The sequence below is a fragment of the Pseudophryne corroboree genome, chromosome 5, assembly GCF_028390025.1.
Source record: "Pseudophryne corroboree isolate aPseCor3 chromosome 5, aPseCor3.hap2, whole genome shotgun sequence".
NCBI lineage: Eukaryota > Metazoa > Chordata > Amphibia > Anura > Myobatrachidae > Pseudophryne > Pseudophryne corroboree.
The window spans coordinates 560,055,250-560,077,940 of record NC_086448.1 but is presented as its reverse complement, the minus strand read 5'-3'; the positions used below and the strand labels follow the sequence as shown (position 1 = coordinate 560,077,940).

The 22,691-nt window shown below is 44.4% G+C and overlaps 2 protein-coding genes across 5 annotated transcripts in view; one reads left to right on the top strand and one right to left on the bottom strand.

Moving 5' to 3' along the window:
* The window catches only part of MRS2 (magnesium transporter MRS2), a 287,514-nt gene that overhangs the window by 76,513 nt on the left and 188,310 nt on the right, over positions 1–22,691 (bottom strand). The gene's annotated exons all lie outside the window — the stretch shown is intronic.
* GPLD1 (glycosylphosphatidylinositol specific phospholipase D1) overlaps positions 1–22,691 on the top strand; it is a 164,091-nt gene that overhangs the window by 17,579 nt on the left and 123,821 nt on the right. For all 4 annotated transcript variants that reach the window (XM_063923254.1, XM_063923253.1, XM_063923252.1 and 1 more), the window contains one exon: positions 9,569–9,647. In XM_063923254.1, coding sequence (XP_063779324.1) covers positions 9,569–9,647 — 79 coding nt within the window. The remainder of the gene's footprint in view (positions 1–9,568; positions 9,648–22,691) is intronic.

Here is a 22,691-nt window from a genome sequence, read left to right as displayed (position 1 = left end):
CCTCCCACCACAATTACAGAGATGGGGAGAAGAACAGGTGGAACCCATCCTCCTGCACTAAGGTACAGCCTCAAAGTCATGCTGTCCTGAGACATGACTAACAGCATCCAGCCCACACACAGCAAGCTGACAGCAGTGACCTTCCCCTACCATTTCACTAAAGGACTTGCCATACCCCCACCCTTTTTGCTCTGTGTATTGTCTCATGTTGATTGTTACACACAGTGGGGGTCATTCAGACTCGATCGCACGCTGCAGTTTTTTGCAGCCGTGCGATCGGGTCTGAACAGCGCATGCATGGTGGCCGCAATGAGCAGGCAGTGATGAGAACAATGAAGAAAGCGCTTGCAGCGGCGAACGCTAGAAGATTGACAGGAAGAGGCCGCCCGGGGGGTGTCAACTCACCATTTTCTGGGAGTGTCAAAGCGAACGCAGGCGTGTCCAGCCGTTTCCAGGGTGGGATCCTGACGTCAGCTCCAGCAAGGATGATTGCAGCGGCAGAGTAAGTCCTGAGCTGTGCAGAAACTGCACAAACTTTTTGTTTGTGCAGCTCTCTGCACAAGTGTTTGCAGCCCTGCACAGCGAATCCCCCCTCCCCTGTGGGCGGTGATTACCTGGTCGCAGCAGTGCAAAAAATAGCCTGTGTGCGACCAGGTCTGAATTAGGCCCAGAGTCATTTAGATTTAGTGCAGCTGACCGACTCTTAGGGGCCCATTTATCATGTATTGCATGTTGAATGCGATCTGGGAGGGATCTTACTTCCATGAATGTATAATGCAGCATAGGCATGGACAGGGTATCCGAAAGGAGCCCATCCCTGCGATGTCTGTGGTATCTGCCGGGACTTCTGCGCATACATGCTCAGCTCAGACCGCACACGCACAGAGGTGACTTCGGGGGAGGGTTCCAGGGGAACCCTCTGCCTGGCCAGCAATGCGATGTGTAGCCCATAGGCTACAATGGGCTGAATGGCAGTAGCTGTGGGGAATAATACCGGGAATGCTTTACAATCCGGATATTGGTAAATCAGGCAGCATTGCATCCCTCATAGAAACCTGTAAGGGATGCGGCTGCAGGTGATAATAGTGTCAGTCTATTTGGGGGTAAGTATTGGAACGTGGGGTCCACTGAACTGCTCTGTCTGGGCCACTCTGGGGCATCACACCCTAACACTTATAGTCACTATTTTTTCACTACCTCCTATGTGTGTTATTTTATCCATGTATAATTTTTTTCACCCACTTTATATCTAATTTTAAATCACTTTCTACACTCAGTAACTACCTATGCTTATCCTATACTTTATTACACCTCACGATTTTCTACTAGTGTGATGCCTTGGGGGGTTTGTGGCTGGGCTGATTTGGGGGTGCCCTGTGCCCCAATGTGGACCACAAACTGTTAGAGACTTGCTCAATAGAGGTGACCTCGACGCGGTGAGCAAGCCCATATCATTGGCCAATTATATGCTAACAACCTCTTATTATATATTATATATTGTAATTTACAGTAATGATTGCATAGTGCATCTGCACCCATTTCTTCCCCTGTATTACCATAAAATCTCAGCAGATAGCACCTCTCATTACAACCACTAGGGTGTGCAGTCTAGATTCATTTCCTTTGTATAGTGTGCTATAATATTGCATGTTATATGTGTCAACTTTTATATTGTATTATGATGTGTTGATTTTACTGGTTATATCCTTATAGGTGTAACTAATAAATTATTAATTTAACCATTATTAGCGCTCCTTTTGATATTTCCAATATCTTATTTATTTTTTAATTTTCTTGGCACTGCAGTGATGCCACTGGGAGCTGCCTAATAAATGAGTGGATTTTAATTAACCGAGCAGAATAGGTGATTATATTAAGCGCCAGGGATTTGTGTTTGTTCTGTTGTTTTTAAGTATTCTAGCACCTCACCTCTAACCCCTAACACTCCCTTCCCGCAGCTTAACCCTAACCTCCCCCTTAGTTTTTCTACCACAAAGTCCTACTTACGCCCCTGCCTCACACCATCCTGTATCAGCCCCCAAACCCCCCCCACCCCCCCACCCCCTTTAACACAATGGCCACCAAATTTTTGCCGGACCACTGCCTACGGCCTGGGAACCCGCTAGAGCCCCTGCAGAACCACTGCCTAGCCGGAGAGACGATGCAGCCTTCTCCTGGAGACCTCCATGTAACTGCTCTCTGTCACGCTCGGCGTAAGTTGGGGTTCCGACAACCGAGTTTTGGCTGAAGGGACAGCTACCTGTGAGGAGAGTAAATGAGGTGGCTGAATGTAATTCCTCCTCATGGGGTGGAAGCCAAACTAAGTGTTAACGTTGGCCGGAGGACGTAAAGAAAAGGAGTACTTCGTAGGAAGATAACTGTAGTTTTAATGAATAATCAGGCTGTACACGAATATTGGAGAAATTGAAGAAACTGGAAGAATTAGAGTCTATGGTTAATTGACTTGAAGAGTGAAGCTGAAGAACTCCGGTAAGGAAGAACTGAACTGAAGACTGTGTTTTATGATTAAAAGACGAGGCTGAAGTACTTGGACTTTGAAGAAATGAAGACGTGGTTGCGTGATTGAAAGACGAGGCTGAAGAACTTGGACTTTGAAGAAATGAATCCTGTGGTTTGTGATTGAAAGACGAGGCTGAAGAATTTGGACTTGAATGAAGACGTCTGCGGGAACCGCCGTTAGCACCTGGAGCTCCTCTACGACCTGGGACCCCGTGAGCGCTTCCACGAGTGGCAACGGACTTAGACAGCAGGACTACAGCAGCGTTTAGGTAACCGATGGATGAGAGCAACCAGGACCAGGGAACCAGAAGCAGTGTCGGACTGGGGCATGAAGGGCCCACCGGGGGGATGCAGTTATAGGGGACCATACTTAGGGGTGTGGCCAGCCTACAAAGGGGGTGTGGCCAGCCTCCACAGAGGCTTGAAATACACAATAGTTCAGTGTAGTGTAATGCAACATATCTACCATGTATAATACAAGTGCACAGTCTGGAACCTGATCCCTAGAGGAAGGAGTGGGTCCTCAGGCAGTGGGGCCTACCGGTGGTTTCCCTGGTACTCCTGTGGGCCAGTCCGACCCTGACCAGAAGTAACCTGGGAGCACAGAGCTGGAGAACCTTTCACAAGGAGGTAACTTGAAGCACTGGCACTCTCCCTCTACGCCAGCCCCTTTTTGTAAGGGGAGAACATGCAGGATTGGCTGGACACAGATTGGGAATTTCATTGGTAATACTCTGGTCTTCAACATGGCTGTCCCCAGCACAGGAGACATACTTAGCAGTTAGCACACAGCTTTAGCCAGCTTCTGTCTCTGACACACTATACTGTTTCACCACCAGAGGACCTTACCGCAGCGATCCCCGCCGCAGCGCCCGGCTCTCCAGACCCTCGGCCCCCGGCCCTTGGCAGCCGCACATCAGTAAAGGAGGACCCGCCGCCAGCAGCTCCCTGCTGCCGCAGTCGCGCCAACCAGCAGGACGGTAACCCGCGGGAGCATCCGCCGGAGGTAAGGCTCCGGAGCCTGACACTCTCCTGGGCACTTCACATTCTGCTGCTGATGATATACCCCTCTCTCTCTCTCTCTATGTCGCTCTCCATGTATCTCTCTCTCTCTCTCTCTCTCTCCATGGGGTATATTTACTAAGGTCCCGATTTTGACCGAGATGGTGTTTTTTCTTCAAAGTGTCATCTCGGGAATTTACTAAACTCAAATCACGGCAGTGATGAGGGCATTCGTATTTTTTTGGAAGTCCAAGAAATAAAATACGAATGAATACACCATCGGTCAAATACGCCTGTAATTTGGTAGAACTCGGTCATTTACTAAAAAGTGCAATTCACAAACACTGCCGACAATAGCCAAACACTGCCGTGAAAAAATACAAATCGTGAAAAAGTGCTAAAATAAAACAGACCTGCTTTTTTGTACCGTGTTCTGATAGGATCCGTGCATGTTTATCAGTGGGAAGGGGTGGGAAAGTGTTAAATTTGCACACAAAAAAATGCGTAGGGTCCCCCCTCCTAAGCAAAACCAGCCTCGGGCTCTTTGAGCCGGTCCTGGTTGAAAAAATATGGGGAAAAAAGTGACCGGGGTTCCCCCATATTTAATCAACCAGCACCGGGCTCTGCGCCTGGTCCTGGTTCCAAAAATACGGGGGACAAAAAGCGTAGGGGTCCCCCGTATTTCTGAAACCAGCACCGGGCTCCACTAGCCAGATACATAATGCCACAGCCGGGGGACACTTTTATATTGGTCCCTGCGGCCCTGGCATTACATACCCAACTAGTCACCCCTGGCCGGGGTACCCTGGAGAACTGGGGACCCCTTCAATCATGGGGTCCCCCCCCTCCAGCCACCCAAGGGCCAGGGGTGAAGCCCGAGGCTGTCCCCCCCATCCAAGGGCGGCGGATGGGGGGCTGATAGCCATTTTGTCAAAATGTGAATATTGTTTTTAGTAGCAGTACTACAAGTCCCAGCAAGCCTCCCCCGCAAGCTGGTACTTGGAGAACCACAAGTACCAGCATGCGGTGGAAAACCGGGCCCACTGGTACCTGTAGTACTACTACTAAAAAAATACCCCAATAAAAACAGAAGACACACACCTTGAAAGTAAAGGTTTAATTCATACATCCACACCTCCAAACATACATACTTACCTATGTTCACACGAGGGTCGGTCCTCTTCTCCATGTAGAATCCATGGGGTACCTGTTGGAAAAAATATACTCACATAATCCAGTGTAGATCGGTCCTCTTCTGTTCTATTTGTAATCCACGTACTTTGCAAAATAAAAAAACGGACACCCGACCACGCACTGAAAGGAGCCCCATGTTTTCACATGGGACCCCTTTCCCCGACTGCCAGGAACCCCCCCTGACTTCTGTCTAAGAGGGTTCCTTCAGCCAATCAGGGAGCGTCACGTTGTGACACCCTCCTGATTGGCTGTGTGCTCCTGTAGTGTATGTCAGGCAGCACACGCCAGTGATACAATGTAGCGCCTATGCGCTCCATTGTAACCAATGGTGGGAACTTTGTGGTCAGCGGTGAGGTTACTTTCGGTCAACTGCTGACCACAAAGTTTTTTTATTTTGCAAAGTACGTGGATTACAAATAGAACAGAAGAGGACCGATCTACACTGGATTATGTGAGTATAATTTTTCCAACAGGTACCCCATGGATTCTACATGGAGAAGAGGACCGACCCTCGTGTGAACATAGGTAAGTATGTATGTTTGGAGGTGTGGATGTATGAATTAAACTTTTACTTTCAAGGTGTGTGTCTTCTGTTTTTATTGGGGTATTTTTTTAGTAGTAGTACTACAGGTACCAGTGGGCCCGGTTTTCCACCGCATGCTGGTACTTGTGGTTCTCCAAGTACCAGCTTGCGGGGGAGGCTTGCTGGGACTTGTAGTACTGCTACTAAAAACAATATTAAAATTTTGACAAAATGGCTATCAGCCCCCCATCCGCCGCCCTTGGATGGGGGGGACAGCCTCGGGCTTCACCCCTGGCCCTTGGGTGGCTGGAGGGGGGGGACCCCTTGATTGAAGGGGTCCCCACTCCTCCAGGGTACCCCGGCCAGGGGTGACTAGTTGGGTATGTAATGCCAGGGCCGCAGGGACCAATATAAAAGTGTCCCCCGGCTGTGGCATTATGTATCTGGCTAGTGGAGCCCGGTGCTGGTTTCAGAAATACGGGGGACCCCTACGGTTTTTGTCCCCCGTATTTTTGGAACCAGGACCAGGCACAGAGCCCGGTGCTGGTTGATTAAATATGGGGGAACCCCGGTCACTTTTTTCCCCATATTTTTTCAACCAGGACCGGCTCAAAGAGCCCGAGGCTGGTTTTGCTTAGGAGGGGGGACCCCACGCATTTTTTGTTGTTGATTTTAACAATGTTTTATTTTTTACGAAAGGTGCACAATGAAGCCCAGCACGGATCTCACAGATCCGGCCGAGATTCATTGTGTTAAAGTCGGCAGTGTTTTACAATTCACTCACGTAAAACACTGCAAAAAAATACGAATGACATCGACATCGGTAAATACGAAAATGCAGAATACGACAGCTTAGTAAATTAGTCGTAATAAATTCAAAAAGTTGCAATTTTACACTTTCGATGTCATTCGTGATTGAACTTTAACCTCATTCGGAAAAATACGAATTTTAGTAAATATACCCCCATGTGTCTTTCTACAGGTCTCTCTCCATCTCTCTCTTCATGTCTCTCTCCATGTGTGTGTCTCTCTCTCTCTCCCCATATCTCTCCATTTTTGTTATGAGGTATAACACAGAGGGGGCGACATTTAGTGATTTAGGGGCGCCAAACTGATATTATATCTTGCCCCCCCAACCTAAAAATGTTCTTACACCCTGCTTGCACCCTATTACACTCCGCCCCACCTGTTTTCCGTCAAGGTATAGACGTATACCTTTTTATTTGTGTTTGTTTAAACAGGGACACATTTCAATTAAACTAATGTTTAAATAGCACTGTTTTAAAAGACCATCATGTGTGCAACATCTTAGGGGTCATTTTAGTTACAGGTGAATAATGGGCAATGGTCGCAATGTCTGGTAGTAGAGGCGCTGGAACAACTCTACCCTAAATGACCCTAATTTTATCCCTAAAGCATGAATTTTTAGTTTGCACCCCTATAGGAATGCATATTAAAATGTGATATAAGGGTTACTTTAAGGGCTGCTCGTGTGTGGACTACAATGCCAGCATCAGTCTGCTTCTGATTACCTTGTTTAAACTAAGTATTGATACATTCATTGTCTTTACAAACTAGGACAATGCACATTTATTGGCAAGCTGCTCAATCAGATTTTGAGGTCACTCAGGTGCTAAAAGGGAGCGGTAATTCTGGGTAAGAGAAAACATTTTGCTATCCCTAATCCACACTGAGTGAGAAAAAAACTAGGATAATCCAACTATCCAAGCTGGTTTTGGTGTGAAGCAGCAATCGCTCACAAAAAAAAACGAATTGTGGATTCAAAAATACACTTCACTACAAGGTTTTGGGTCTGATTACACAGATGCAAACGGCGAGTTTTAGCATACAGCGCATACGCAGTAAATATATGCATTTTTATGTATACGGTACAGTGTATCCGGAAAGTAGTCCCATCCAACCTGATGACACTTGAGAGGTGCTGCAAAGAGGAATGGGCGAAACTGTCCAAAGATAGGTGTGCCAAACTTGTGGCATCATATTCAAAAAGACTTGAGGCTGTAATTGCTGCCAAAGGTGTATAAACAAAGTATTGAGCAAAGGCTTTGAATACTTATGTACATATGATTTCTTAGTTTTTTATTTTTTAATAAATTTGTAAAAAATCTCTTTTTTCACGTTGTCATTATGGGGTATTGTATGTAGAATTTTGAGGACAAAAATTAATTTATGCCATTTAGGAATAAGGCTTTAACATAACAAAATGTGGAAAAAGTAAAGTGCTGTGAATACTTTCCGGATGCACTGTATGTTCGTTCTGAGTCAGATAGATCATTCGATCATCTTTTTGAGAAATAGGTGTATTGGGGTTGAAACTGGGCTGCGACAATGTGATTGCATGGAATGTTCTGATCTGTGCGAATGTCATGTATGTGTAGCTTGATTTCAGTGCTATCCTGAGCTGTGAATACAGAGAAAGGAAGTTTGTTTATGGCAGATCTCTTATACCTAGAATCAGGCTGGTTCCTGCGCCAATACTAATAATCATACCTCCCAACTGTCCCAATTTTAACGGGACAGTCCCGTTTTTTTGGGACTGTCCTGCTGTCCCATCCGCGGTGTCAGTCAAAAAATATTACAGAACACACATCACGTACAAACTGCACACACATGCCCACTGCGCGTGCACTTGTTCTGCCGTGTGTGCACATATACGCACTTTGCGTATGGTCGCTCCCGCGGTCCTGCGCATCGGCGCGTGGTATGGGTATTTACGGCAGAGTTTGTGTACGCATGGAGGGCCATCAGAACACATTACATATTTAATCCAAATAGTGCACAATGTACACATAGTCTCCTTGCACCACATCAGAAAGTTATAGCTGTTTAAATGGTTGCAGAACAAAGGGATTCACCTTTACAGGATAAGAGGGGACAGACTAAGGTTATAAAGTGGTGTTTGGTATCCAGCTGTAGGGTATTTTAAGGGTAACATTCCGGTGTTGGTCTGCGGAAGATCGCATGTTCCTGCTGATAGTTATGTGCAGAAGCAGAATATAGATATAAACTGTATTTACTGTATATTATGTATGCGGCGGGAATCCAGAGGAGACCACCCACAAGAGCAGTTGAGAAAGACATCACTTCCTTTTCAAATCAACCTATGACCTCTCCTGTAATGTAAAAGTGCATTCCTGTGTCCAATGGACAAAGGGATTACAGTATCCATTGTATTGCTTTTGGAAGAATTGTATAAATAAAGCCTGCTGTAGCCTGGCCACACACAAGACTCACAACGTTATCTATCAGATGACCGGGGACCGGCCGGGTTGCGCAAGCGATTCCAATCACGTATGTACATTGACTGTAGCCATTATTCTGTTATATTGTCTTGTATTGTAGTGTATGATTTGTATTGTAAACCCCCTTTCAGCAAATATTACGCTGTGGTGTCGGAACCCAGTGGTTTAACTACAAATCGGTGTTGTGTCTTCCTTTTCCTGCTAAGGTTTAAGAGTGTATTAGTAACGCATCGCATTGCTGTATAAGGTTTAAAGTGTATCTCTGGGTGTGTGCGCGCTGTGTGTACTTTGTACCCCCAGCGCGACGTTTGTACGCTAAGTCCGTACAGTGATACGGGGCTCCGTACGCAAACTGTGTATAAAGTACGTAGCGTGTGTATTAAGTATAGCGGCCGCAGCGGCTAAAGGTTTAAAGTGTATTTAAGGTGTGTTTAAGGTATAGCTTTCTTTCCTGTAAGATAATCGACATTATCAGCGGGCCGCAGTATCTCGTGGTGGTGGGGCGGCCTATGGGAGGCTCCTGTCATCTAAGCAGGGCAGCGGTGAATAGACGCTGTGTGCGTGCACACAGCATCTATTCACTGGGGACAGGAGGAGAGGGGGCATGCCAGCAGCTTACAGAGTGCTGGGCATGCCCCCTCAGTGATGAAAATGGGGCGTGGCTCGCGATCGCAGGTCCTATGTGAAGCCACACACCCCTTTTCAATAAGCCACACCCCCTTTCGGAAGCGTGTATCCCTCTTTAACTATTTAGAAAGTTGGGAGGTATGCTAATAAAGATGGCTGCAGTGGCCGGCGTAAAATCAGTGGGCGTCGCGGTTTCCTGCTTGCAGATGCACAGATTCTTGCACTAGCTGTATGAAGTCTGGCATTAGCATAAAGTAGTAAATCTGGCTTCTGCGGCTGCCCACAAATACAGCCACTTTGCGTCAGATTCAGAATCAGCACTGTGTGTGGAAGGAGAATGACAGTCTGTTACACCCCATTAAATATATAAAACCAGTCAATTTGTTTCATTTTCTCTGAAATAAATATTTGGCATTTATCTCATGCAATATTTTACCAGCTGTTGCAGAAGCATCCAGATGCGTTCCAGGCTGGGAGTGTTTATCCGGACGCGTTCTATCAAGGCATCTGCATGCAAGGTGAGAAACTGAAGAAGAGACTGTAATTAATGCAAATGGTCTAATACACCCCATTATTCCTTTTAAGCAGTGTTTCCTGCATTATGGTTACACTTTTTTGGTAAGCCAGAATAAAAGATCTCTCTTGTTTTGGGTTGTACAGTATATACTGTATTTATTTGTGAAAAATAACAAGAGGTGTGGCTTATAGATATAATCCTCCACTTGCATTTTTTGCCTTTTTTTATTGCCATTTATCCATGCAGTTCTTATGCATAGCGGTTTCCAGCTGACAGATGTAGGTTTTGCGTGAGATCTACAATCCAATGATGATTAAAGCTCTCAGATTGGATAAGACTATCACATGAACGCATGTGCGGAACTACCAGATGCAATGGAGACGCCTGCCTCCGGGCTTCAAGTCCTAAAGGGGCACCTATATGTACAGCAGCATCTGTGTGGTTCAAAGCGGGATCCAAGAATGACTGCTGCTCTTCCAATGGAGCCCTGCTAACACCTGCAATAGGGGACAGGACGGCTTTCACCTGGTATCGCTCAACCTTCAGCTGCAGCAAGTGACACTGCACCCAATGCTGCGGGATGGGACCCACCGGTGAACGCTGATTCTGCATGCTGCAGGCAGCTGAATCTTGTGTTTCTGACCTTAACCCACCAGCCATTGACACACAGTGCAGCTGAAGCCCTGCCAAATCACTGCAGGCTCCGGTCCCTGTAGACCGTCTGAGAGCGCTATCTATACAGTTCTATAAATCGTGTGTGTTATATACACACACTATATATATATATATATATATATATATATATATATATATATATATATATATATTAGGCAAGTGTGGGAAAAAATGTTGCAAAGTAAGAATGCCTTCAAAAATAGAAGTGTTAATAGTTTATTTTTATTAATTAACAAAATGCAAAGTGAATGAACAGAAGAGAAATCTAAATTAAATCAATATTCGGTGTGACCACCCTTTGCCTTCAAAACAGTAGCAATTAGTTTAGGTATACTTGCACAGTTTTAAAGGAACTCGGCAGGGAGGTTGTTCCAAACATCTTGGAGTACTCACCACAGATCTTCTTTGTATGTAGGCTTGCTCCAATCCCACTGTCTTTTCATGTTCTCCTATACTGTTATGCACACCAGTGCCTGCAGGAATGTACTGGTGTCTGAACGGATAGGGATGCAAAACAAATGAACTCACAGACAGACTGGGGAATATGACATTACGTACACAGAAGGTGATAGGGTAACAAAATAAACACAAAGTGAACAGAGAAGCCCAGAGGCTAAGAAACTGGGTGTCTCCCTAGTATTAGTAATGCTCAGATGGAAAAAGCAAGATGTTGTGTTTTAATACGTAGAGAACCCGAAATGCTGTTGCTAAGGGCAACAGCAAAACCCTAAAGGGTTACCAACGGGTGTGGCAGTAAACTCCTTGGTCAGAGATGGAATGATAGACACAAGGAGAGTCTCCACAATCCTAATCCTCACTTGCAGTGCACAGGTTCAGCTTACTGCCACTAAACTGACACCTGAACACCTTGCACAGTGAGACAGGATTTAGGCAGGCAAATCTGAGAATACAGCCGCAAACTTGCTAAGTTCACAGAGTAGCAAAAGAACCCCAGCAAGTTAAACGACTGACTCCAGTCTTACTGCTAGGTCTGGATTGGCAGAGTGTAGTACCAAATCCCCAGGCCTATTTGCAGTAAGCAACAACAAATACAAAGCTACACAGTACTGGCTAACTTTCAGGAACTGACTAACCAACAAAGATTCAGCAGCATCTGCTTAACCTGAGAAGAGGCCTTATATAGCAGGTGCTGTCCACGCCCCACTCAGACCTCACAGACTGTGAGCACAAAAACCAGCACCGGATCCCCTGCCGTGCACAGAGCCTGTAACCACTGCACAACAAAAGACCCGAACCGGAGTATCAGCTGCGCTCAGGTTACTCCACTAGCACTTGTCTGCCGGTTGCCATGACGACGTGGCAGCACAGGGCAGGAGACCCTAACAGTACCCCCCCTCTGACGAGGGGTCAAAGAACCCCTACCACCGGGTTTATCGGGGAACTGCGAGAAGAAAGAGCGTATCAGTCTGGGGGCATGAAGATCACAACTGCGCACCCACGACCGCTCCTCCGGGCCATACCCCTTCCAGTGCACCAAAAATGACAGCCGACCCCGAACCATCTTGAGTCAAGAATTCTTTCAACAACAAACTCCCTCTGGCCACGTATCAGAAGAGGGGAAGGTCTTCCACTGGAAGAAGGATTACTAATCGCCCGTTTTAAAAGAGAACAATGAAATGTTTTATTGATACCCAAAGAACGGGGCAGATCTAACTGAAATGCCACTGGATTGATAACCCTGGTGATCTTATAAGGGCCGATGAACCGGGGGCCTAATTTATGAGATGGCTGTCTCAACTTCAAATTCTTGGTAGACAACCAGACGAAGTCTCCTAATTTGAAGCTGCAGGGTCTTTTCCGCTTATCAAAAACCCTTTTGGTCACTAATGACGCAGACACAAGGGCTTTCTTCACTTTCCTCCAAATACCTCTAAGGACCGAAACCACTGAGGAACCACCAGGCGTGGAGTCCAGGGGGTCAAAAGAATTGGCCTTAGGATGATGCCCATACACACAAAGGAAGGGAGAGATCCCTGTAGCAGAGTGAGCCGCGTTGTTATAGGCAAACTCCGCCATGGACAGATGAGCAACCCAGTCAGTCTGACACTTGGAGACATAACACCTGAGGAACTGCTCCAAGGACTGGTTCACCCTTTCAGTCTGCCCATTAGACTGCGGATGGTAGCCTGACGACAAGCTTACAGAAATCTGGAGATCGGAACAAAATGCCCTACAGAATTTGGCCACAAACTGGGATCCGCGGTCAGAGATCACATCAAGTGGCAACTGGCAACCCGTGGAGACGCACAACATGCAGCATAAATAATTCAGACAGGCGTCTGGCCGATGGCAGCCCAACCAGTGGAACGAAGTGCGCCATCTTCGAAAACCTGTCAACGACAACCCAGATGGCTGTCATCCCTGAGGATTTGGGCAAGTCCACCACAAAATCCATTGAAATGTGGGTCCATGGCTTAGATGGGATAGAGAGTGGATGTAATGGGCCAACAGGAACCCCTCTAGGAGTCTTATTTCGGGCACAGATGTCACATGCCCGAACCCACTGATCCACATCCTTAGCCACCGAGGGCCACCACACCGCCCTAAACAGCAACTCCCGAGTTCTGGCAATACCCGGGTGACCTGCCGACTTCTTGGCAAGGAATTCCAGGAACACTCGCTGTCTTAACCTAGGAGGCACAAACAAAAGACCTACCGGAAGGTCTGGAGGAGCCTGCTCCTGTGCTCTAAGGACTAATGATAAGAGGTCCTGGGTAATGCCCACTTTAATACATGATGGGGACACAATGGGCAACGGCTCCTCGGTGGTCTCCTGGATTGGAGCAAAACTCCGCGAGAGCGCATCAGCCTTGATGTTTTTTGACCCAGGGCGATATGTTATCAAAAAATTAAAGCGAGCAAAAAACAAAGCCCATCGTGCCTGCCTGGCATTGAGACGCTTCGCTGACTCTAAATATGCCAGATTCTTATGGTCGGTGAGAATTGAGACCACAAACTTAGCCCCCTCAAGCCAGTGTCTCCACTCCTCGAGTGCATCCTTAATAGCCAACAATTCCCGGTTACCCACGTCATAATTCATCTCGGCAGGCAAAAATTTACGGGAAAAGTAAGCACAGGGATGAAGGCGATTATCAGACACTCCCATCTGAGAGAGCACTGCCCCAATACCCATCTCAGAGGCATCCACCTCCACCACAAAAGGACGCTCTGGATCTGGGTGTCGCAGCACCTTGGCCGATACAAATGCCCTTTTGAGACGGGCAAAAGCCGCTTTAGCCTCACAAGACCAGTGAGCAACATCCGCCCCTTTCTTAGTGAGTGCCACCAAGGGCGCCACTATAGACGAAAATCCAGCGATAAATCGTCTATAAAAATTCGCAAAGCCCAGGAAACGCTGAAGCGCCTTCAAACTACTGGGCTGCACCCAATCCAGGACTGCCTGTACCTTGGAACCCTCCATTTGGAAACCTTCTGGGGAGATAATATATCCTAGAAATGCGATTTGCTGAACTTCAAATTCGCACTGCTCCAGCTTCGCCCCAAGCCGGTGGTCTCTGAGTTTCTGGAGGACTAAGCGTACATGCTTCCGATGTTCCTCCAGGGAATGAGAGAAGATTAGGATGTCATCTAAGTATACAACTAAGAATCTATCCAAATATTCCCTGAGTACATCATTCATGAAATCCTGGAAGACTGCCGGGGCATTACAGAGCCCAAAAGGCATCACCAAATATTCATAATGCCCTGAGTGGGTATTAAAGGCAGTCTTCCATTCATCCCCCTCTCTTATTCGGATTAGATTGTACGCACCGCGTAGGTCAATCTTAGAAAAAATGGTGGCAGTACGAAGCTGGTCAAACAAGACCGAAATGAGAGGCAGTGGGTATGAGTTTTTAATCGTGATACGGTTCAATTCCCTGAAGTCGATGCAGGGTCGCAACGAACCATCCTTTTTACCCACGAAGAAGAACCCCGACCCAACTGGAGACTGTGAAGGTCTGATAAATCCCTTAGCCAAGTTCTCCTGAATGTACTCTGCCATAGCCTGAGTCTCAGGACGTGACAGGGAGTACAACCTGCTCTTGGGAAGCTTAGCATTTGGCAACAAATCAATGGCACAGTCATAGGGGCGATGGGGAGGTAGTACCTCTGCAACTTTTTTGGAGAACACGTCCGCAAAATCTGCATAACACCCTGGCAATCCTCGCAAACTTAGCTGCGAGAGCCTGACTGGAAGGCTCAAGCAACTCCTGAAACAATCAGTACCCCAACTAAGAATCTCCCCAGAGACCCAGTCAAATTGAGGATTGTGGGCCCTTAACCAGGGTAACCCCAACACCAATGGGGCAAAAGTACAGACAGTCACATAAAAGGACAATTTTTCAGAGTGTGTGGCTCCAATAAACAAAGAAATCTGGCTAGTGCAAGAGGTAATTTTACCTTGGGATAATGGTTCCCCGTTTAACCCACAAATCTCAATTTCCGATGCCAAGGGTACTAAGGGAACAGAGTGTTTCAGGGCGAATTGGCGGTCCATAAAAACCCCATCGGCCCCACTGTCCACAAAGGCCGCAGTCTTGACAGATTGACCGAGGATCTTCAAGGTCACCGGAATGATAAAAGTCTTCTTGGGAAATTCTGACTTCTGGCCTGACAGGATATTTCCCATCACCCTCAGGCCCTGAAGTTTTCGGGCTTTTCTGGGCATGATACGACCACATGACCTTTATTCCCACAGTACAAACACAACCCCTGCTGTCTCCTCCGTGTCTTCTCACGCGAGGAGAGGCGGGTAGCCCCAATCTGCATAGGCTCCTCGGAAAATTCCTCAGAGTCTGAGGTTCCCTTGGGAAAGAAGGAAACCTCGGTCTCCCTTTCAAGCCTACGCTCTCTCAGCCGTCTATCCACCCGGATGGATAACTGCATGAGCTGATTCAAGCTATCAGGCAATGGATAGTGTACCAGTTGGTCTTTTATCTGGTTAGAAAGACCTCTTCGGTACTGGTGTCTCAGGGCTGAGGAAGCCGCTGAGGAGCTAGAAGGCGGAGAAACGCGTTTTCGAGTGGACTGTGTCAGGTTGTATCACCTCCATTCATCATTTGGAATCCAGCCTAAGATCCACGGCAAAATTATCAGTGTACCTGCTATTACGGCTAAACCACCAGCAGAGGGAGCCGGAGCACTGTAGCTGTCTGCAAAAAGATTCACTCCAGCCAGTCTGCAATTGAATGGAATGAGTACCAGCAGAGGGAGTAGAATCATGGATCAACATACAGTTTGAAACCAGTTGGAGGTGATATAACAATTATAGCTATAATTCAATATATTAATCAGTGTGTACACACAATTCTATGCTTCTTTTGGGAACACTTGAACACATAGTGTTTGAAGATCAGCCCATACCTCACATTTCACGACTCAGTGGACATTAATTGAAACATCTACTAATTGAATGTCAATTGATTGATTGCTGCTGTTATAGTAGCCATGGTGTTTTAACCTGAGAATTATATGGTTTGATGCATAATTAATCATGGTTGTTTGATTGTATACATTTGTGTGTGCTGCAGCACATGTATGAGAATATTAAGTTTTTTAAAAATAAATTCTATGTAATTTTATGATTGATATAATTGTGTGGTCTCCATTGATTGGTGCAGTCAGCGCCCCTCTTTATTTGCAAAGGGGTTTCTCCTATGCAGATTAATTGGTGTCTGTTTAATATAAGGAATACAATTATCCTTATAATTGGGGCAGCAGCCTGCACCATCATTCAACTTCCATTTCTTGATCTATATCAGCGCTGGGGAGTGTGCACACTTGTTCACGCATTAGGTGTGGACATTGGTGCACACATTTGGTGTTCCATTTGTGTTTATTTGTAATTAATTGTACCTTAGCAGCAGGTCACGTAGGGGAATACCCATCATGGCAGCTCTTAAGTGCATAGCAGAACGATTAGAAAGACGGAATGTATATTTAAAAGGGTCGGATGAAATACAATTAATGGAAAAAAATGAAAATACTGAAGATATGCATGGTTTATTTAATAAACTTGAAAACTTATGCTTAGAAGAAACCTGACATTGGTGGGATCAAGTATCATTGCAGAAATATATTGACCAGGGGATTATCCCTAGAGGGTTGAGGATGCTTAAAACCTCTACTTTTAGGGATGATAAGCAGTTTTCAGAAGAATGGAATATAATATTGGATAATTGCTCCATAAATCTGATGAAGTTGTTGGTTAGATATAGGGAGGAAAAAGTTAATATTATCCAAAAGGAGATTGAAAAAACCCAGGAATTATTGAAAGTATTTTCTGGAGATAAGGGTTATCATGAAAGAGATTATAAAGTAAACCAAAAAGTGGAAGACTTTGAAAAATCTCTCATCTCCAGAAAAAACAATAAAATGAATCGTGATAAGATAGATTACGAAAAAGGGGAAGTACATACATTCAATAGAAAGAAGATAAATGATACACATCACAATACAACATATTCAGAGGAAAGTGCTATGAGACGAGAAACACGTAATTCCAATTATTGGCCCTGGAATCAGAAAGGATCTTGGACCCCAATAAGATCTAGGGAACCCCGAAGATATAGAACATATGAGGAGAGAGATAACTCGGCAGGGTATCATGAATCAAGGAGATCTAGAAATCAGGAGGGAGAAAGATATAAATCTATTGTTTCAAGAAATAGATATGAAGTGTTATCAACACAAAATAAAATACAGTCTCCAGCTGTAGACCCCAGGTGGAACAGGAGAGAATCAGAAAGGGATGAGTGGATAGATATAGGTGAAAGGAATAGACAGGTATCCCGTAATCATGGCAATGATCATTTTTTGGAGGAAAGTCACAGATTTCAAAATCGACCGTACAAAAAACAAGAAAAAATAGGGTGGTCAGGCAAAAAGCCAAGAGAATTAGAACTAGAGGAAAGAGAGGGGGAAAAGGCAAGTCAAACAAAAAGTATGAAATTAAAGTAAAAGGAAAAGGGGTATTCAATTTGTCATCAAAAGAATTAAGTAATGATCAATTGAAATTATTGGAGAAAGGATTGAACTTTGCACCGGCCCAGAAACCTAATTTGTTCGAGTTGTTCATTGATCTCAATCGCTATGTGAGAACCTTGAGTAGAAAACGATATTTTGCCCTAAAAAATATGAAAAAAAGAAATAACGAGGGCTGTCCCATTATATTGGATCAAGACGATCATGAAACCTTGATAATGTTGGAATCACTGGCGATTGAATCGATCGACAACTCAGATCATGAGGACCCGATAAAAATTTTTGATGTAGAAAGGAGTATAGATAAAGAGTTGAAGTTTAAAAATAAGTCGGAGTTTTATCCGCTTAATTATAGAGGTCCGTACATTGAGAGCTTTTACAAATCAACTTTAGAACAATTCAGAGAGTTGTGTAAAAAATCTGATCAACAACCCTTGAGAGATAATTTGAGTCCCCAAGAAAGAACAGCATTAAAAATGCTGAGGAATGATTCTTCGCTGACCATAAAACAAGCTGATAAGGGCGGTGGGATTGTGGTAATGGATACAGAAATGTATCTGAAGGAAGCTGACAGACAGCTAAGTGATGCCTGCCAGTATTCCAAATTGACCCACAATCCCACCGCCTTATTTCAGAAGGAATTAAAAACTCTGTTACATAAAGCTTTAGATATGGGTGCTATATCCAGAGAAACACAGTGTTTTTTATTTTGTGAAAATCCGGTTATTCCGACATATTATTGTTTGCCAAAGGTGCACAAAACACTTATTAATCCACCGGGGAGGCCCATAATCGCGGGCATAGATTCACTGACTAGTAACTTATCTTATTTTGTTGACAGTTATTTACAGGATTACGTTAAAAAACTAAAATCACACATCAAGGACACTACACATTTTTTGAACCTTATTAAGAATATTAAATGGCAATCTAATTATTGTTTTATCACGTGTGATGCAGAATCACTTTATTCTAATATAGAACATCACTTAGGTATTGAAGCTGTGGAGTTTTATCTTCTCAAAGATCCCAATATAACAAAAGAACTCAGGTGGTTAATTTTAGAGGGCATCAGATTTATACTGAAACATAATTATTTTATTTTTAATAAGCAATATTTTTTACAGATCAAGGGAACGGCCATGGGGACCCGGTTCGCCCCGAGTTTTGCCAACCTCTTTATGGGGAGGTTTGAGGAGGAACATATATGGGGGGGCGGACTCAGGGCGGGCCTGGTCCTCTATGGCCGTTTCATTGATGATTTATTTTTCATTTGGGAAGGGAGTGTAGGATCAGCAGAAACATTTATTAATAGTTTAAATCATAATGAATATGGATTAAAATTTACGGGGTGTTGTCACCCCACACAAATCACTTTTTTGGATATAGCGTTACAAATAGAACAGGGTGAGATTACCACAAAAACTTTTGTGAAAGAAGTGGATCAGCATCGGTATTTACATTATAATAGTAGCCACTTGCAACGGTGGAAAGATAATATTCCCAAAGGACAATTCCTTCGCATTAAAAGGAATTGTTCTACTAACGAAGCAGCGAGGAAACAAATAGAATCACTCTATGAAGCATTCATGTTACAGGGATACCCAAAAACAATATTGGATCGGGCATTAGGGGAGGTGGAAAATATAAAGAGAGAATCTTTGTTAGATACGACTAATGTCAACATAAAAAAGAATAAAGACAAAATGACAGATCGGACTACAACATTTGTGACTAAGTTCAATACAAATGCATATGAAATTAAGAAGATCATTAGAAAGAATTTGTCAATATTGAGATTAGATGAAACCCTAAATTCCGAGGTAAAATTGACTGATCAAGTAATATTTAGAAAATCGACTAATATAAAATCTGTGATAGCACCTAGTTTCTTCTCAGGAAAAAATTCTCTATCATTTGGGGTCCAAGGAGGTCAAAAGAATACGTGGTTACCTAAACCACCAGTAGGATTCCACAAATGTGGAAAGACCAACTGTACTACATGTAAACATATGAATAAAAAAACAACACAATTCACTTCATCAGTCTCGAAAGAGAAATATACTATAAAAAGCTTTTTGAATTGTAGGTCCACATATGTGATATATGTTTTACAATGCATATGTGGACTACAATATGTGGGACGCACCACTCGGGCGCTCCACATAAGATTTATGGAGCATAAACGTCAAATAGATAAAAAAATAGGAAATACTCATTTATATCGTCATATTATAGGATGTGGGGAAGGTAAGAGTGAAAATATTAGGATTATGGCAATAGAACAGGTGGCGGTGACAAATAGAGGAGGAGACAGATTTAGACGGTTATGTAAGAAAGAGGCCTTCTGGATTTTTAATCTTAAAACCTTGATCCCGCAGGGACTCAATGATTCGGTGGAACTCAATAAAATATAATAATAAATATGTAATTAAATTGGATGGGTAGATACTTCTTTGTGGTATTGAGAAATGGAGGTGGAGACTACTTTTATACTTGTGCATGTCTGAGGTCATATAGGGGTGACTATGAATACAAATGAATAGAGATCAGATATCCCCCATATACAATGGAGCTATATGAACACACGGACATGTAATATTATTAGGTGGGTTCGTATGTTTTTAAATGCATATGCAACATTAGTATTTAAAGCGGGTAATTATTAGCTATCTTATTTCTTGATTTTAATCTTTGGGGTGATTGGATTTTCCCCATGGATTTGTGTGTTGTACACATGGGTACATATAACCATTATGGATGGTGTTTACACATGTGTGCAATATAAGTGTTGGATGAATAAATACATGGGGTAAATCAATATGCATATTATTACTGTGATATAATTTATATTTATAGCAGCCATGTGAAAACGAAATAGGGAATATATGCATTAAAGTGATATATTGAAATCAAAGATGGCCACCGGGATTCAAAAGGAGGCTTGGTTTCTAAATGATATTTCCCTATGATTTCCTGAGTTGATAATGAGGTTTGGAATGGGCTATTAAAATGGCCGCTACAGTCTATAAAAGGATGGGACTGAAAGTGAGGCTTGGAACGCACGATCAAGTGCGCATGCGCAAATCGGCGCAGGAATTACAAATCACCAGGCTTATATAAACGGGACCCACTGAAGACAGTCATTCGAACTGAGGAAGCCGCTGAGGAGCTAGAAGGCGGAGAAACGCGTTTTCGAGTGGACTGTGTCAGGTTGTATCACCTCCATTCATCATTTGGAATCCAGCCTAAGATCCACGGCAAAATTATCAGTGTACCTGCTATTACGGCTAAACCACCAGCAGAGGGAGCCGGAGCACTGTAGCTGTCTGCAAAAAGATTCACTCCAGCCAGTCTGCAATTGAATGGAATGAGTACCAGCAGAGGGAGTAGAATCATGGATCAACATACAGTTTGAAACCAGTTGGAGGTGATATAACAATTATAGCTATAATTCAATATATTAATCAGTGTGTACACACAATTCTATGCTTCTTTTGGGAACACTTGAACACATAGTGTTTGAAGATCAGCCCATACCTCACATTTCACGACTCAGTGGACATTAATTGAAACATCTACTAATTGAATGTCAATTGATTGATTGCTGCTATTATAGTAGCCATGGTTTTTTAACCTGAGAATTATATGGTTTGATGCATAATTAATCATGGTTGTTTGATTGTATACATTTGTGTGTGCTGCAGCACATGTATGAGAATATTAAGTTTTTTAAAAATAAATTCTATGTAATTTTATGATTGATATAATTGTGTGGTCTCCATTGATTGGTGCAGTCAGCGCCCCTCTTTATTTGCAAAGGGGTTTCTCCTATGCAGATTAATTGGTGGCTGGGTCATTCCACTGGGTATCATGGGCCAACCTCCGAAACTCCGTACAGTAAACCTCAACTGGCCTTCGCCCTTGCTTAAGGATCGAAATCTGAGCCTCGGCTGAGGCCGTCTTGTCAGGGTCATCATACAACATGCCCAGTGCCGTAAAAAAAAGCATCAACACTTTTAAGCGACGGACAGTCAGGCTGCAACCCATATGCCCAGACCTGTGGGTCTCCTTGTAGCAAGGAAATCACTATGCCCACCCGCTGAATCTCCGACCCAGAAGACTGAGGCCTAAGCCGGAAGTATAGCTTGCAGCTCTCCTTGAAACAAAAGAACTGCGAGCGATCTCCAGAAAAACGATCCGGGAGATTTACTTTCGGCTCCTTAACCCCTGAAGGTGCTGCTGCTGCGGGAGCTCCGCCAGCAGCCTGGGAGGTGTGCATTTTAATGGACAAATCATTAAATTGTCGAGTCAGGACCTGCACCTGATCGACCACCTGTTGCAACGTATTTTGAGGGGTATGCTCCATATTCCCACAAAATTTCAACAGGAGTATTAGACTGCTGAATATGTTATGCACACCAGTGCCTGCAGGAATGTACTGGTGTCTGAACGGATAGGGATGCAAAACAAATGAACTCACAGACAGACTGGGGAATATGACATTACGTACACAGAAGGTGATAGGGTAACAAAATAAACACAAAGTGAACAGAGAAGCCCAGAGGCTAAGAAACTGGGTGTCTCCCTAGTATTAGTAATGCTCAGATGGAAAAAGCAAGATGTTGTGTTTTAATACGTAGAGAACCCGAAATGCTGTTGCTAAGGGCAACAGCAAAACCCTAAAGGGTTACCAACGGGTGTGGCAGTAAACTCCTTGGTCAGAGATGGAATGATAGACACAAGGAGAGTCTCCACAATCCTAATCCTCACTTGCAGTGCACAGGTTCAGCTTACTGCCACTAAACTGACACCTGAACACCTTGCACAGTGAGACAGGATTTAGGCAGGCAAATCTGAGAATACAGCCGCAAACTTGCTAAGTTCACAGAGTAGCAAAAGAACCCCAGCAAGTTAAACGACTGACTCCAGTCTTACTGCTAGGTCTGGATTGGCAGAGTGTAGTACCAAATCCCCAGGCCTATTTGCAGTAAGCAACAACAAATACAAAGCTACACAGTACTGGCTAACTTTCAGGAACTGACTAACCAACAAAGATTCAGCAGCATCTGCTTAACCTGAGAAGAGGCCTTATATAGCAGGTGCTGTCCACGCCCCACTCAGACCTCACAGACTGTGAGCACAAAAACCAGCACCGGATCCCCTGCCGTGCACAGAGCCTGTAACCACTGCACAACAAAAGACCCGAACCGGAGTATCAGCTGCGCTCAGGTTACTCCACTAACACTTGTCTGCCGGTTGCCATGACGACGTGGCAGCACAGGGCAGGAGACCCTAACATATACAGATTCATTAATGTTGAGTTCAGAGCTCTGTGGGGGCCATATTATCACTTTTAGGACTC